The 16,312-nt window shown below is 43.7% G+C and overlaps 1 protein-coding gene across 1 annotated transcript in view; it reads right to left on the minus strand.

Annotated features, from left to right (window-relative positions):
• Positions 1-8,653, minus strand: part of LOC116971033 (methylthioadenosine phosphorylase) — a 139,700-nt gene extending 131,047 nt beyond the window's left edge. Inside the window, exons 1-2 of the mRNA XM_033017832.1 lie at positions 8,373-8,653; positions 7,843-7,941 (exon numbers count right to left, since the gene is read on the minus strand). Coding sequence (XP_032873723.1) covers positions 7,843-7,941; positions 8,373-8,597 — 324 coding nt within the window. The 5' untranslated portion in view covers positions 8,598-8,653. The remainder of the gene's footprint in view (positions 1-7,842; positions 7,942-8,372) is intronic.
• Between the last annotated feature and the right edge of the window lie 7,659 nt (positions 8,654-16,312).

Genomic DNA, 16,312 nt, shown 5'->3' on the forward strand with positions numbered 1-16,312 from the left:
AGTTAAGGGTTTTACAATTACACCAATGACTACCTTGATTAAAGCCATATCAATGTCATTCCAGTCTGTAGACCTTTTATTCTTACAATTACTAACAATGTCAATAATCTCCTTTTCATCAGCTGCTTTCAAAAACATTGAGTTTGGGTTGCTGTCTAACAAATCCACAACCTTCCGCTCTCCTTCTTCTGACTGTGGATTATCGATTTCTTCTGCCAGTTTTGGTCCCACACTTACAAAAAATTTGTTAAACCCATTAACCACATCATTCATATCACTTACAGTTGTATCATTGTCTTCAAAATACTGAGGGTAGTTTATATTCATTGATCCATTCCTGATAATATTATTTAACACATTCCATATGCCCTTGATATTATTTTTATTATAGTTTAATATTTTATTATAATAATCTTTCTTACATATCCTCATAATACTAGTCAATTTGTTTTTGTATCTTTTGTATTTACTTTCTGCTTCTATAGCTTCTTTATACAAGATATTCTTTTTTTTGCATGCATTTTGTAGTCCTTTTGTCATCCATGGCCTATCTATATATTTTGCTTCTTGTTGTGTTGTTTCAAAGGACAGTGTTCATCATAAAATGATTTAAATATTATCAGGAATGTTTCATAGGCTTTGTTGGTATCAGTCTCTTTAAACACTTGTTTCCAATTTTGGGTCTGTAATACATTCCTAAGTTTATTTATCGATTCTTCTGTTCTTACTCTCCTGTATCTAATCTTATTAACATCCTTACACTTAACATAATCACAAACAAACATGACAATGATGTCATTTAGTAGTAACCCACTCTTTATGCTGTTGTCCATACTGTTTGTAAATATGTTGTCTATTAGAGTTGCACAGTGAGATGTTATTCTACTTGGTTTGGTGATAAGTGGAAAAAAACTCATACTGCACAATACATCGATAAATTCATCAGTCTGTTTGTGCTTGTTGGGATTTAAGAGATCTAAATTAAAATCCCCACAAATTAACACAACTCTGTGATCTTTATTGGCAAACAATCTTTCCATACTATTCTTGAATATTTCAATATTGGAACCAGGTGCTCTGTATACACAACTTACAATTACATTTTTCTTTTTTTCCAGGTAGATTTCTACAGTAATAATCTCCATCACATCATCAATATTAGTTGTCATATTTTCCACTATTTTATAATTTAATCTTTTATCTACATACAAAGTTAAGGGCCTGTCCCACTTGGATGACTTAATTCACGAGTTTAGAAGACCCTAGACGAGTTGAAAAAAATGTCAAGGTCGTGTTGACTCACCGAAGTAAAAGACTTCCTACGACAATGTCTACGACCTCCTACGACCATGTCTACGACCTCCTACGACTATGTCTACGGCCTCCTACCACTATGTCTACGACCACCTACATCCCCCCTCGACCTCAGTCTTCCACACCTAAGATCAACTACGACTAGTTATGAGCGGAAAAATCACATGATAAAAGGATGTCATGTTTGCATTTTTTTTCTCGGGCCAGTTACCGACCTACGACTACCTACGAGTAAAAAAGTGCCAATGTTTTCAATGCCGACCTTTTTTTTTACTCGTGGACATCAGGCTGGAAATTACTCCAGCATTTATTTTGTCTTCTGTCTGGTGTTCCTCCACTCTTGTACTCAAGACTCTTGGACTGCCCCCCAATCAGAAGGCTGCAGTGACGTGTCCATAACTCGAGTCGAGGAGGGGCGGGATTTACCAACAAGCGATGACGCAGGTGATGTAGCTGACGGGTGCTGCGGCCGTTAAACCCAAAGATTATAGAGCAGAGCAAGATGCGCCACTCAGCGAAAAAAAGCGTAGTATGACGTGTGTGATTGTCGACGCCATTTTATAGGGCTTCCCCCACACTGTCATGGCGTCCACATCTACAGCTCGATGTAAATTGCTCTAATCGCCGATGTTGACAACTCAACCTGTCTTTCTTCAGGTTCCCCAACAACAAAGAAAGGTGAGGAAATATTATTGTTTTCTGTCGACATTATTCTGTCCTGAAAATGTTATTTTTTGTTCCCCTATCAATACTCATTGGGAAACTAGGTTTGTTGGTACATTAGAAAGTTACTAGATTTTTTTTTTAATAGATCTAAACTTACCACAATAATAAAGTCAGCAATTTTTGTTCTTCTGTACATTTTTGTTTTTGTTTCTGTACGGCAGGAGTCTCCAAAATATGGTCCGTAGGGAGAGAGGGAGAGAGAGAGAGATGGGGAGAGAGCCACATCGGGCCCATCACAAGATTTTAACCTCAGATTCGAGTCGGGGAGCGCAGCGGCCCGGGGCTGCTCTCAGTGTTGTTACCGATTAGATCCCTCGAATTGTCAGAGCCGAGACATCACTGGGCCGCCGTGAAGAAGGATGCAATGGTGCAGTGCGGGGTTCGGCGGCGGTCAGAATGGGACGGCTGTGCATTATAACGTGCCATCATTCCTCTCTCTCCCCATCTCTCTCCTCATCTCTCTCTGCCCCTTCTCTCTCTCTCTCTCCCTCTCTCCCTGTCTCTCTCACCTCTCTCCCTGTCTCTCTCTATCTCGGTCTCTGCCCCATCTGCCTTTCACTCTCTTCTTCCCCTCTCTCTCTGTCTGTCTCTGCCTGAGAGTTGGCAGCTCTGCTAGTGTCTTAGGTCCAAAAGAGGATAGAAAGAAAATACTTTAAATGGTCTAGGTAAGAAGTTTTAAATAAGCTCTTCTACATTGAAGGTAAATTGACATAATAATAGCAAAATGCATCTTCAACATACAGGTCTCTCCCCACAACTGAACAATTGCACTTAAGTGATATATCATCCATTCTGCAGATATGTAGTTATAACTACATTTTTTTCATTCTTAGTTAATCCTATTTGAGATTTTCTGGAATTTCAGATGTCGACAGCAGGTTCAGAATACTCGTCGACAAGATCTCCTCCACCAAACTCTGGTGTACTTGTCAACCACCTGCCGTCTTTGTTCTGAACACTGAACTTGACCAGTTTTCCAACAGGCAGACCAATAACAGGCTAAATTACAATGCAGTTCAATGCTATTTGACATCCCGAACACGGCGAAACGTCTGTTTTCCCAACGCCGGTTACTCAAGAGGAAGAATGAGAACCTCCCGTTACCCACACAAAATTGTGCAAATGACGATTTATTTATTATTGTATATGTTGGAAATTTTGTTCTTTGGCGTAAGCATGGGGTGGGGCTATCATTGTCTGAAATATGTTGAATTTTACATCACTTTCAAAACACTGCAACTCCCTGTATATGTCGTGCACAAAATGTTGTGAATTATGTAAATATTACCATAAATGACGGAAATAAAAAGTGTTTTCCTTGTTTATAAAGTTCAATTTAGTTATTTGAAATTGTGGGCGTTGGTGCAATATATGGCTGACTCACAAATGTGTCATTATTCACATTTTAAAAATCCGTCTCAAAAAAGCAAGGTCCCCATATTATTTGACCAACTTATCGACTGAATTTAAATATGTAGGTATGTATGCACTACATTGTGTTACGCTAATATAGAATGAAAGAATGGAAAAATATTTCGACATTGTGTTCATGGATATTTTATTCACAACATTAGGATTACATATATATTTTAGATATATATGTGTGTGTATATATATGTGTATACATACAAATATGTATGTGTATATATATGTATATACACATATATTGTGATTATAGATATATATATCTATAATATATATGCTCGCATTCTTTTTGTGGGTTTTAGCTCCGCATTCAATACCATCGTTCCTGTAAAGTTGATACACACTTTACAGGAACTGGGGGTCAGGTCATCTCTATGTAAATGGATCTATAGCTTTCTATGTGACAGAAAACAGGTGGTAAAAATTGGTAACCATGGTTGATCATGGGGAACAAGGATATGGCGGACCAATTGAATAACTACTTTGGTTCCGTCTTCACTAAGGAAGACATAAATAATCTGCCGGAAATAGCAGGGGACCGCGGGTCAAAGGAGTTGGAGGAATTGAGTGAAATCCAGGTTAGCCGGGAAGTGGTGTTGGGTAAATTAAATGGATTAAAGGCCGATAAATCCCCAGGGCCAGATAGGCTGCATCCCAGAGTACTTAAGGAAGTAGCTCCAGAAATAGTGGATGCATTAGTAATAATCTTTCAAAACTCTTTAGATCTGGAGTAGTTCCTGAGGATTGGCGGGTAGCAAACGTAACCCCACTTTTTAAGAAGGGAGGGAGAGAGAAAACGGGGAATTACAGACCAGTTAGTCTAACATCGGTAGTGGGGAAACTGCTAGTCAGTTATTAAAGATGGGATAGCAGCACATTTGGATAGTGGTGAAATCATTGGACAAAGTCAGCATGGATTTACAAAAGGTAAATCATGTCTGACGAATCTTATAGAATTTTTCGAGGATGTAACTAGTAGCGTGGATAGGGGAGAACCAGTGGATGTGGTGTATCTGGACTTCCAGAAGGCTTTCGACAAGGTCCCACATAAGAGATTAGTTTACAAACTTAAAGCACACGGCATTGGGGGTTCAGTATTGATGTGGATAGAGAACTGGCTGGCAAACAGGAAGCAAAGAGTAGGAGTAAACGGGTCCTTTTCACAATGGCAGGCAGTGACTAGTGGGGTACCGCAAGGCTCAGTGCTGGGACCCCAGCTATTTACAATATATATTAATGATCTGGATGAGGGAATTGAAGGCAATATCTCCAAGTTTGCGGATGACACTAAGCTGGGGGGCAGTGTTAGCTGTGAGGAGGATGCTAGGAGACTGCAAGGTGACTTGGATAGGCTGGGTGAGTGGGCAAATGTTTGGCAGATGCAGTATAATGTGGATAAATGTGAGGTTATCCATTTTGGTGGCAAAAACATGAAAGCAGACTATTATCTAAATGGTGGCCGACTAGGAAAAGGGGAGATGCAGCGAGACCTGGGTGTCATGGTACACCAGTCATTGAAAGTGGGCATGCAGGTGCAGCAGGCAGTGAAGAAAGCGAATGGTATGTTAGCTTTCATAGCAAAAGGATTTGAGTATAGGAGCAGGGAGGTTCTACTGCAGTTGTACAGGGTCTTGGTGAGACCACACCTGGAGTATTGCGTACAGTTTTGGTCTCCAAATCTGAGGAAGGACATTATTGCCATAGAGGGAGTGCAGAGAAGGTTCACCAGACTGATTCCTGGGATGTCAGGACTGTCTTATAAAGAAAGACTGGATAGACTTGGTTTATACTCTCTAGAATTTAGGAGATTGAGAGGGGATCTTATAGAAACTTACAAAATTCTTAAGGGGTTGGACAGGCTAGATGCAGGAAGATTGCTCCCGATGTTGGGGAAGTCCAGGACAAGGGGTCACAGCTTAAGGATAAGGGGGAAATCCTTTAAAACCGAGATGAGAAGAACTTTTTTCACACAGAGAGTGGTGAATCTCTGGAACTCCCTGCCACAGAGGGTAGTCGAGGCCAGTTCATTGGCTATATTTAAGAGGGAGTTAGGTGTGGCCCTTGTGGCTAAGGGGATCAGAGGGTATGGAGAGAAGGCAGGTACGGGATACTGAGTTGGATGATCAGCCATGATCATATTGAATGGCGGTGCAGGCTCGAAGGGCCGAATGGCCTACTCCTGCACCTAATTTCTATGTTTCTATGTTTCTATGTTTCTCACTGGCTAGGTTCCTGAACATCGGCGCCCCCCAGGGTTGCGTTTTATCACCTCTTCTGTACTCTGTATACACACATTTTTGCTGTTCACACTCTGACTCTGTCTTGTTATTTAAGTTTGCAGATGACACATCTGTGGCAGGTCTTATTACCAATAACATCGAAACCGTTTACCGTAGTGAAGTAGGGGAGCTAGTAAGGTGGTGTGAGAACAACAACCTCATACTTAACATCTCAAAAACTAAGGAGCTGGTTGTTGATTTCAGAAAGAAGGCCACCCCCCTCCTCCCTCTCTTCATCAATGGAGAGGTGGTTGAGAGGGTCACCTCCTTTAAGTTCCTCGGGACCACCATACATCAATCCCTATCATGGGAGCTCAACACCAGTCTCATAATCAGTAAGTGCCACCAGTGACTCTACTTCCTGCGGCAGCTCAAAAAATTCAGGGTCAGTCGACCAGCCATGACCCACTTCTATAGGTCTACCATAGAAAGCATACTCACATTCTCCATGCTTGTCTGGTATGGTCACACAACCTCGCAGGATAAGATTCGGCTGGAGAGAATAGTGCACCGAGCTTCTAAGATCATCGGTTGCAGCAGACTTCCCTCAGTGACATCACTTTACTCAACAAGACTCACCAGAAAGGCCAAAAAAGTCATAGCAGACCACTTTCACCCGGCACATTACCTCTTTAATCTCCTCCCATCAGGAAGGAGATATAGAAGCATTAAAAGTAAAACATCTCGCTTCAGAGACAGCACCTACCTCCAAGCCATCAGATATTTGAATTTGCACTAATCACTCTGCACTTCTTTTGCACTTGCACTTACGCTTAACATGACGCTGCTGGGTACTGTCCTTCCTGTATATATTGTCCTTCGTACGGTATTGTCTGTATTATTTATTGTGGTGTATGTGGTGGTTGTATTGTACTGTATTGTATCTGTCTGAGAGCGAACCAAGACACATTCCTATCAACTTGTTGACATGGCAATAAACTTCTTGAATCTTGAATCTTGAATCTTGAATATATATAGTGCGGGGCTGGTCCCGACATCGAGCGGGGCTCCAAAAATCTTGCACTGTCCGAAAATCCCGCGCGCCGGCTTGTCGACCCGCAGGCGCATTGAGGGCGTACGCAGTCTTGACGGGCGTACGCAACGCCTTGACGTCGTACGCAACGTCTTGATGTCGTACGCAGCGTCTTGACGGCGTACGCCTAGCGCATGGCGTTGTGCGATGACGTCACTGCCCGGCATGCCAACTCTATAAGTGGGACCGGACCCGCGAGGCCGTACGCCTCAAGCGACCATGTTTGGTCGCGCTAGACGCATGCAATCTCATGCTGGTGGGACAGGCCCTTAACTTGCCTCTCACACACAGGCACACACAAACACACATTCATATAAATATATTTATAAGTTAAATTTATATTTGTGCACAATGTGTGTTAAAGCAATACAAGGGAAGCTGCACAAAACAATGCAAGGGAAACTACGCAAATGTGGGGGTGGGGAGTAAAGATGGGAGGGAATTGGGGGAACAGGAGGAAAGCATGTACAAAAAATTAACTAAAATATATGATGTGATAGATGCGCTGTATCAAACACTGTTCCCTACAACACTGATTACACCAAGGATGATAGAGCGGAGTGCATACTGAAGTCGCGTTTGGCATAAACAAATGGCGGCCGTGACGTTCCGTTACGTACTACACGTCAGTCCATTGGATTTCGGAGGCGTGGTCTATCTTGCTCCTCGAGAATCTTTGGTTAAACCGACGGCTTTGGAACGCGAAAGCAGTTGGCGGCAAAGATCTTAGAGCAGAAAGATCTTTGGTTGGTTGGCGGTGCGCGCGCGCTCGCTCGCTCTCTCTCTCTCGCGCCAAGTGGCGGAGGCGCCGCCTGATGAATGGAACGGCTGAGCCGCGCTGCATCGAGATCAATGCACAAGCATACGGCGCATCGGGCTTAACACACGGTGTACGGAGACCCAATGTACTGCCATATTATATATACACACATTGCACCGACCACTCTAGACCGTGCACCCACAAACAGACACACAGCATCCACAAACAGACACACACAGCAGCCAAGCGAACACCAAAGATATTAGAAGAGCTTTGGCGAACACCAGAGCACACGCAGGCCATACCTTCACCGATGCCATGTTAATTCCGCAAGGCTGGGCTTCCGGTTGCTGAGAAGGCACATTCACTTTCCGATCCAGTCCGCCAATTGATGCGGTAAGTTCCTGGAGGGAGGAAGACGAGTGGAAGCATTGCAAGTGATGAGAAGTAGTGTTTATTTATGAACGCCGGGATCTTTAGCTCGGGAAAAAAGAGCGAATAAACCTTCGATTACACCGGAACCGTAACAAGACTTTGAACGGAACCGAGTCAACTAGACAAAGAAAAGAGGTTTTACGGTTAAATGGTCATGTTAAACTCAAGTACAACTTTTATGATTGCCCCCCCCCCAATCCCCTCGTTTAACGCGCGCCGCTCGAATAAATGCATTTCGTCAACATTTAGGCAAGAACCTTTAGCCCTGGACAATCACCGGCTACAGAATTAAAGTTGGGAATTCAAAATGTAGCAGCTGGGTAATCCACCCCGTGCCTGTCTGCAAAAGAGGTTACATGATCTTTGTGATTTTAACTATAACAGGAGTTCAGCGTCTTACCTGCAATTTATTACTCGGCCAACTTCTACAAACATCGATTGTCCAGTGTTTTTTTGGAACCCGCTGCACATTCAAATGCCCGCTCACATTACAGTTGTAATTTGACGTCAAAAGTACTTCGACTGAAGTGACTTGGAATAGTCTTTCTTTCCGAAAAATGCTACGGAAATGCGCAGTTTTTATCACACTTTCTAATGTAACTGCAATCCTTTGCATTGCCACCATAGTGCTGTCAAGAAAAATATGCTGCTTGTGGCATGAGTTGGCAAAATCTGGCCTTGAAAATGTATTTGTTTAAAACTTTTTTGTTACCCTTGTTGCTGTTAAGCTGCGGGTTACATTCCCTGGTTTTTAAAATATGTTGTCATCAGTTTGATACATTCAGTATTGCTAAGTTTTCAGGCTTTTTGTTAGCTTGATATACACTTTGGATGATCATGACATACTGAAAATGTGAGCACAGTTTCACGTGCAATGAATTTGCCTACAGTCCTGACTTTCCATCGTGGTACTATTGTGAGATTCAAAAATCACAAATGCTCTTGAGACAAATTCAGACAAAGAAGTGTTTTTATTAATTTCATTTTCTGCAGAATAGGTGCCTCTCCACTGATGTCCCCTAGAGGCACACCGAGGATCGGGATGTCTTCTATCTTTATACATTTCTTTTCACTATTTTCATACCCATTGAGCTTCTTCCAATCATAACATAAAACCCAGATTCCCACGAGAACGTCGTGGAACGCCCACCCAAACTTCTACTGAAGTATTTCTGTTGCTACTTTTTATCTAGAATTTCTCTCTGTTCTTTATATCGTTACTTTCTATTCTACTAGCAGTCTGGCTTCTGCTGACATCTTATTTCTTTCTAAGTTATATTTTTCTATCCCTAGTCTAAATCAACCATGTCTATTAACTCTTTCCTCACAATCCATCCTTTTCGTTTTGCTACGCACCCTTGATTTACACTATCTCCTCCTTTTCTAATGCTAGCAGCAGATTCTTCACCTCCCTATCCTCCTCTCGTTGGTCATACTGTGTTCTGAAGGCCATCATGGTGGCAGCACTGTTCTTTGTCAGGGCTGTTTCTATCAATCGCTGAGCCAATCCCCATACGCAGGGAATGATACAACATCCGAACAAACACAGTAACCCCACCATGACTATCACTGATGTTGGGGCTGATGTAAAAATGTGCTTCCATTTCCCAAACCAGGAGTCTAGAAACCCGGTCCAGGAGGTGTCTACTCCAGAGTTCTCAGCCAATTCGATAGACAGAGAGGTGAGACCTGCTAGGGCTCTTGATACTGACCCATCCGGAGCAGTGTTGTTGGGGATGTATGTGCAACATTGTTCGCCAAACATTACACACACCCCTCCCTTCTCAGCCAGTAGCATGTCCAAGGCCATGCGATTTTGCCAGGCCATTTGGCTGGTAGCTGTCAGTTGTTCCGCTAATCCTTCAACTGCATCTCGAGTGTAATTTATAAAGCGTTGTTGATTGTAGTATAAGTAGTTGATCCAGTCCACATTTTTATTAACGGTGGACCACGAGAAGAGTATGGACTCAAAGCCCGCAGCTATCTGATTTCTGGCTTTAAATTCATCGGGTACCCCTCTTGGCACCCCTATCGCATCTATATAGATGTGTGTGTCGAATGATCCTCTCACCTTTCTCTTTTGTCGTCGGGCTTCCTTTATCGAGTTCTACAGCATGTTCCACTGCTATGGTGAAGGGCATCATCAGTTGTATGAGGGTACAGGTTCCCGTTAACCAGGGCCACAGGGTATTCTCCCCGCACCACCACCAGTCATCGGCTCTACTGACTATCTGCTTTTTCAGCCAGGAGCTATTGAACAGCGGCCCCTGTTCCTCAGACGTTATATTATACGTCTTATTGCAGTTGAGCACCTCCCCCATGTCCTGTCCCTCTGGGTTATTTCTTGTATAGCACTCAAACCCCTCCTCCCCAAAAGGAATGGTAAATGGAGGAGGTCAAGGGTCTTCCCTTCGGCCCTTTGTATTGTTGTTGCTGGCCGGAAATAGGTAATGATAACTCTGGCATATCACATTCTTTGGTAAGAGGGGATTCGTGAATAGCTGTAGTATACATGTCATAGCCCTAGGTGTTCTATCCCAATTCAGGGGAAATGGTACTGGGACCAGCTGAGGCCTAGCTCCAGCGCAGGCGTAACAATTGGTTCGTTGCATACTTCTGGCTGTGTACATCATCCAGGCAAGCCAGGTGTTGGCTCCTTTTCCCCCTGTTGGTATTCCTTTCTTATATAACTGCCTTAATCCTGTTTCTCCTGCTACTATCATTATCTTCAGATCCTTAGACGCATCTTCCCTGGTGACATTGCTGACTACTGTTGGTGCTGGTGTTGCCCCGGGATCCCTATTCTGACTGTCATCTATCTTGAACACCTCTCCCCTATCCTCGTATATTACCATCTTCCCATCTTGCTTTACTTCTATCTCAAACTTCAGACATGCGTCTTTCCCTGTTTTATCTGCACATATCCAATACCTACCACTTTCCTGTATTTGGACACTCTGTATGCTCACATATACGCGTCCTGGCAATTTCTCGTTCGGGTTTTGATATACTCTCCACCTATCAGTTTGATAGGTGGTCCGATGCCACCCATATTTTGATGAAGTAAACACCGCGTGCCAATCTTTACAGGGATGGGTGCATACATACATTCTATAGCCGCACCACCATTTTCCTTTACATTAAATGGGATGGTGGTGGACCTTCTATTCTGTGGTATTGTGATTTTTATGCATGTTACATTACTTACAAGTTGGGTAACCACCCAACACACGACCCACCAACACGAAATCTTCATTTTTCCTGCGGGTTCTTGGTAAATATTAAAGTCAATGGTTCTTTTCCTTTGCGCACAGTCCACGGGCTGATATCGTCTGGTGGGGCCTCCACAGGACCCTTAACTCGACTTGCGTGTGTCCACCCTTTCTCTTTTGTTCGTACTGCTGTCTCCGTGATTAGTAACACCAGGTAGGGTCCAGTCCACTTAGGTTGCAGCTTTTCTTCTTTCCACGTTTTTATTAATACCCAGTCTCCAGCCTTGACTGAGTGAATCGGAAAGTCCAGTGGTGGGCTCTGGGCCAGCAATCCTTTAATTTTTAGTTCTGCAAGAGATTGGGACACTGCCAGTAAATAGTTCCTCAGGAACACATCGTTCCCTTGTATTGTTGGGACTCCTTCTATCTTCCCTAAGTATGGGAGCCCGAATAACATTTCATATGGTGATATCCCTATGTCTTTTCGAGGTGCCGTTCGGATTCTCAACAGGGCTATCGGGAGGCACTTAGTCCAGGGGAGTCTCGTTTGCTCTATCAACTTGGTGATTTGGGTCTTTAAGGTGCTATTCATTCTTTCCACCTTTCCTGAGCTCTGGGGATGCCATGGTGTATGTAATTTCCATTCTATTCCCAGTGCTTCACATATCATTTCATGTGTTTTGGAGGCAAAATGGGTCCCTCTATCTGAGTCTATTGTTTCCACAATCCCATATCTGGGTATAATTTGTTCTAATAATATCTTGGCTACCGCCTGTGAGGTGGCAGTTACCGTGGGGAATGCCTCTACCCATCTGGTGAAATGGTCCACTACCACTAACAGGTACTTCCATGTTCGTACGCGGGGCAGCTCGGTAAAATCTATCTGTATTCTTTGGAAGGGCCTAACTGCTAATGGTTGTCCTCCTCCTGGGACTGCTCTCATGATTTTCTTATTAATTTGCTGACATATTACACAGCCCCTTATGACTTGTTTGGCCATGGTAAACATCCCACAGCAAGCGTAGGTTCTGAGGAGGGTGTCACAGAGGGCTTGTTTTCCCCAATGGCTTTGTCCATGTAATCTCCCTATTAACTCCCTCATTATTTCTTTGTTCAATAGCTGCTTTTCCCATTTCCCATTTGAAGTACGCTGAGCCCCTATTTCTATCATGTTTTCCTGTTCTTTCTCACTAAAGATAGGTATCTTTTCCTCTGGTTCCCTTAAAGGTATTAGTGACTTCATTTCTACCATCTGTTCTGTGGCTGCTCTTTTTGCAACCTCATCCCCTGCCCTATTTTCTCTGGCCTCCAGGGTGTTACCCTTCTGATGCCCTGCCACATGTGCTATGGCTATTCGTTCTGGTTTTTGCAAGGCTTCCAGTGTCTGTCCTACCAATTGCTCATGCGCTAATTCTTTACCTCGAGTTATCATTCCTCGCTTTTTCCAGATCTTCCCAAAGGTGTGTACTACTTCAAAAGCGTATTTTGAATCGGTATATACTGTCCCTTCCTTCCCCTCCAATAATTCTAAAGCTCTCATTAATGCATATAATTCACAAGATTGAGCTGACCAACTACCAGGCAGCCTGCCGCTTTCAATTTCCTCCATAGTTTCCCCGTTCACTATACCGTACCCACTATGTCTTTTTCCATCTATGCACCTGGAGGATCCATCTATCCACAGTCGACAGTATCCTATCAATCCCAGGAATTTTCGGGTCTCTTTCTTATTCTTTGGTATTGGTACTCCCGTGATCCCAGCTATCCTTTCAGGGTTGATTCGTCTCTTTCCTCCACTTATCAGATGTCCCAGATATTTTACCTCTTGTTTCACAAATTGAAGCTTGTTACGAGACACTCTTAACCCCTTCCTTCCCAAGAAGTTTAACAGGCTTATTGTGGCGTCCCTTACTTCCTCTTCTGTCTCTCCTGACAAAAGGAGGTAATCCACATACTGTAATAGTTGCGTTTCCCCGTGTCCTGGGAAATCCTCCAATACCTGCTCTAAAATTTGGCCGAATAAATTTGGTGATTCTGTAAAACCTTGAGGGAGCACCGCCCACCGGAATTGTTGCTTTCGCCCGGTTTTTAGGTTTTCCCACTCAAAGGCGAATAAGTCTCTACTCTCTGTTGCCAGCGGACAGCTCCAGAAGGCATCCTTTAAATCTACCACATTAAACCATTTGTGGCTTGGGGGTATCCGTCCCATGATGGTGTAAGGGTTAGGCACTACCGGGTGTCGGGCTTGGACCACGTTGTTCAGTTCCCTCAAGTCCGGTACGAGTCTAAACGTCCCGTCGGTCTTTCTGACTGGTAGGATCGGAGTATTGTAGGGGGACATACATGGTTCCAATAACCCGTCCTCTAATAAATTCTCGATGATTGGTTGTAAGCCTTTTCGTCCCTCGGTCGAAATGGGGTACTGTCTTACTCGTACTATGTCTGCACCATCTTTTAATGCTATTTGAAGAGGGGGTATTTGCAAACCTCCTCTGTTTCCTTCCTTGGCCCATACTTGATCATTAATTCTTTGCTCATCCACCTCTCTTAGAGCATACAGCTGAACCACAATTCTTCCTCCTATCGGTGCTGTACCTATTCCCAATTGTATTTGTCCTTCTCCCTCTCTTCTGCCATATCCTTCTCCCTCTCTTCTACCGTATCCTTCTCCCTCTCTTCTGCCATATCCTTCTCCCTCTTTTCTGCCATATCCTTCTCTACCTCTACCTCGGGAGTAATTCCCTCTCCATCCTGTACCTACCTGTTCCTTAACATCTAACACTCGCTTTACAGCCTGCATCATAATCAGTGCCTTCCCCTTCTGTTTTATCTCATCTCTCCGCACGTACACTTTCTGGGCCTCTGTAAGCAACTGAGGTAGTGGTTTCTCATTCCAGTCATCCATCTTTTCTAATTTCTTCCTTACATCAGGCCAGGATTTGGTCACGAAATTGGCCCTAAGCAATTGTTGTCCTGCCCCTGAGTCCGGGTCTATTCCAGAATACTGTTGCATGTTCTTCCTGAGTCTTTGAAGGAACACTGTCGGGGCCTCATCTTTCTGCTGTCCATTCTCAAATGCTCGTTCGAAATTCTGTCCTTTGGGTACTGCCTCTCTTATCCCTTTTATAATTATATCCCGCAGGTCCTTCATATTCCTTCGTCCTGCTGCTGTTCCCTTGTCCCAATCTGGCTCTTGTACTGGGAATGTATCTGCTGCCGCTGCATTCTGCTGCCCTGGAGGGTTCTCCTGTTCCCACTTTTTCATTGCTGCTGCCCTAATCATTTGCCTCTCCTCTGGTGTGAAGAGATTCCCCATAATGGCCATCAACTCCTCCCATGTATAAGTGTTTGGCCCAAGGAATTGATCTAACTGCTCTGCCAGACCTAAAGGATCCCCTAGGAGGCTTTTCATTTCTTTCTTGAAATTCCTCACTTCAGTACTAGTTAAGGGGACATTAACAAACCCCATTCCCCCTTGGGGTCCTCCCATGGGCACCTCTCTTAGAGGTCTAATTTTTACCGATCTTTTTACTCTGTCTGACCTTCTGACTCCCTCTCCTGGTGACGGGGGATTTAATTCATCTACCCCGACCGGCTCCTGTCTCTTTATTCCTTTTTCTTTCTCACTCCTGGGGTCCGGTAGGTCACTATCGGTATCATCACTGTCAGTAACATCATCATTAAATTCTTGTTTTACCCTGACCTTTCTCTTTACCACCAGAGCGGACCCGGGTGTCACCTCTTCCATTCCCGTCGCCACGAGTGGGGGCGGGGGTTGAATTGACGGCGCTACTTCGGGTAATTGATGTACATAGGGAGGAGCTAGGTTCTCCAGTAAATTCCATGAGGGTGCAGAGGGATTTAACTGTTCAACCTCTTCTTTTAATTTCAACAGATTACATCCCGTTTCCCATACATGGTTTCTTCTATCATTGGATTGGGTTTATTTTTCACATATACATTCAATGCCTGCTGTACCCAATCCTCATCTGACCCATCCTCTGGCCACCAGACCGAAGCTCCTTTTATCGGGTGTTTTGGCCATTCAAAATAACAATACCTTATCATTGTTGTCTTCTCCAACCCCTGGGTATTTCCTGCCCCCCAGCGGTTCAGCATTCGCCCCAATGGACTATTGGGCAGAATGCAGGGATTTGGCTTACGGCCTTTCCCCTCCCTTTCAGGTTTTTCATTTACATTTCTCATTCTCTCGATCGGAATTCCTCTCCGATCTCTTATCAAATTGCCCAGGTAATACTATAATAGTCAAAGTTTCTTACCGGGGTCTATGCACAGAATCACTCGATTTTCGCGATCTCCTATCACTCTCACTTCTTTGCCGAGTCTCTATTTGGTCCGGATACTACTGCTCAAACAGCTGATGGCAAGCAAGGAGTCTGAGACCGCTGAACTCAGCAGGGTGCACCTTCCCTTCGTCCGTCTACTCCCGTCAGCTGTCCAGAGTATTGGATCTCGGAAACGAGCCCCCAAGTTGTGAGATTCAAAAATCACAAATGCTCTTGAGACAAATTCAGACAAAGAAGTGTTTTTATTAATTTCATATTCTGCAGAATAGGTGCCTCTCCACTGATGTCCCCTAGAGGCACACCGAGGATCGGGATGTCTTCTATCTTTATACATTTCTTTTCACTATTTTCACACCCATTGAGCTTCTTCCAATCATAACATAAAACCCAGATTCCCACGAGAACGTCGTGGAACATCCACCCAAACTTCTACTGAAGTATTTCTGTTGCTACTTTTTATCTAGAATTTCTCTCTGTTCTTTATATCGTTACTTTCTATTCTACTAGCAGTCTGGCTTCTGCTGACATCTTATTTCTTTCTAAGTTATATTTCTATCCCTAGTCTAAATCAACCATGTCTGTTAACTCTTTCCTCACAGTACTATGGTTCTTCCATGGTGAATTACCTGCCATTTAAAACATCCAATAACAATGGCTGGTATACCCACTCTTCCCTTTGTAGTTTAAAGACGATGTCTGATCTTTCTTAATTATTTTTTTGGTCCTGTCATTTTTCCCCAATGGCCAGTTTGATAAATGTGGGGCTCAATGGTGCTTTAACCTATTTATTACAGGTAACATCTCCAACCTCTAGTGTGAAG

This window comes from Amblyraja radiata, chromosome 3, assembly GCF_010909765.2.
Source record: "Amblyraja radiata isolate CabotCenter1 chromosome 3, sAmbRad1.1.pri, whole genome shotgun sequence".
Taxonomy (NCBI): domain Eukaryota; kingdom Metazoa; phylum Chordata; class Chondrichthyes; order Rajiformes; family Rajidae; genus Amblyraja; species Amblyraja radiata.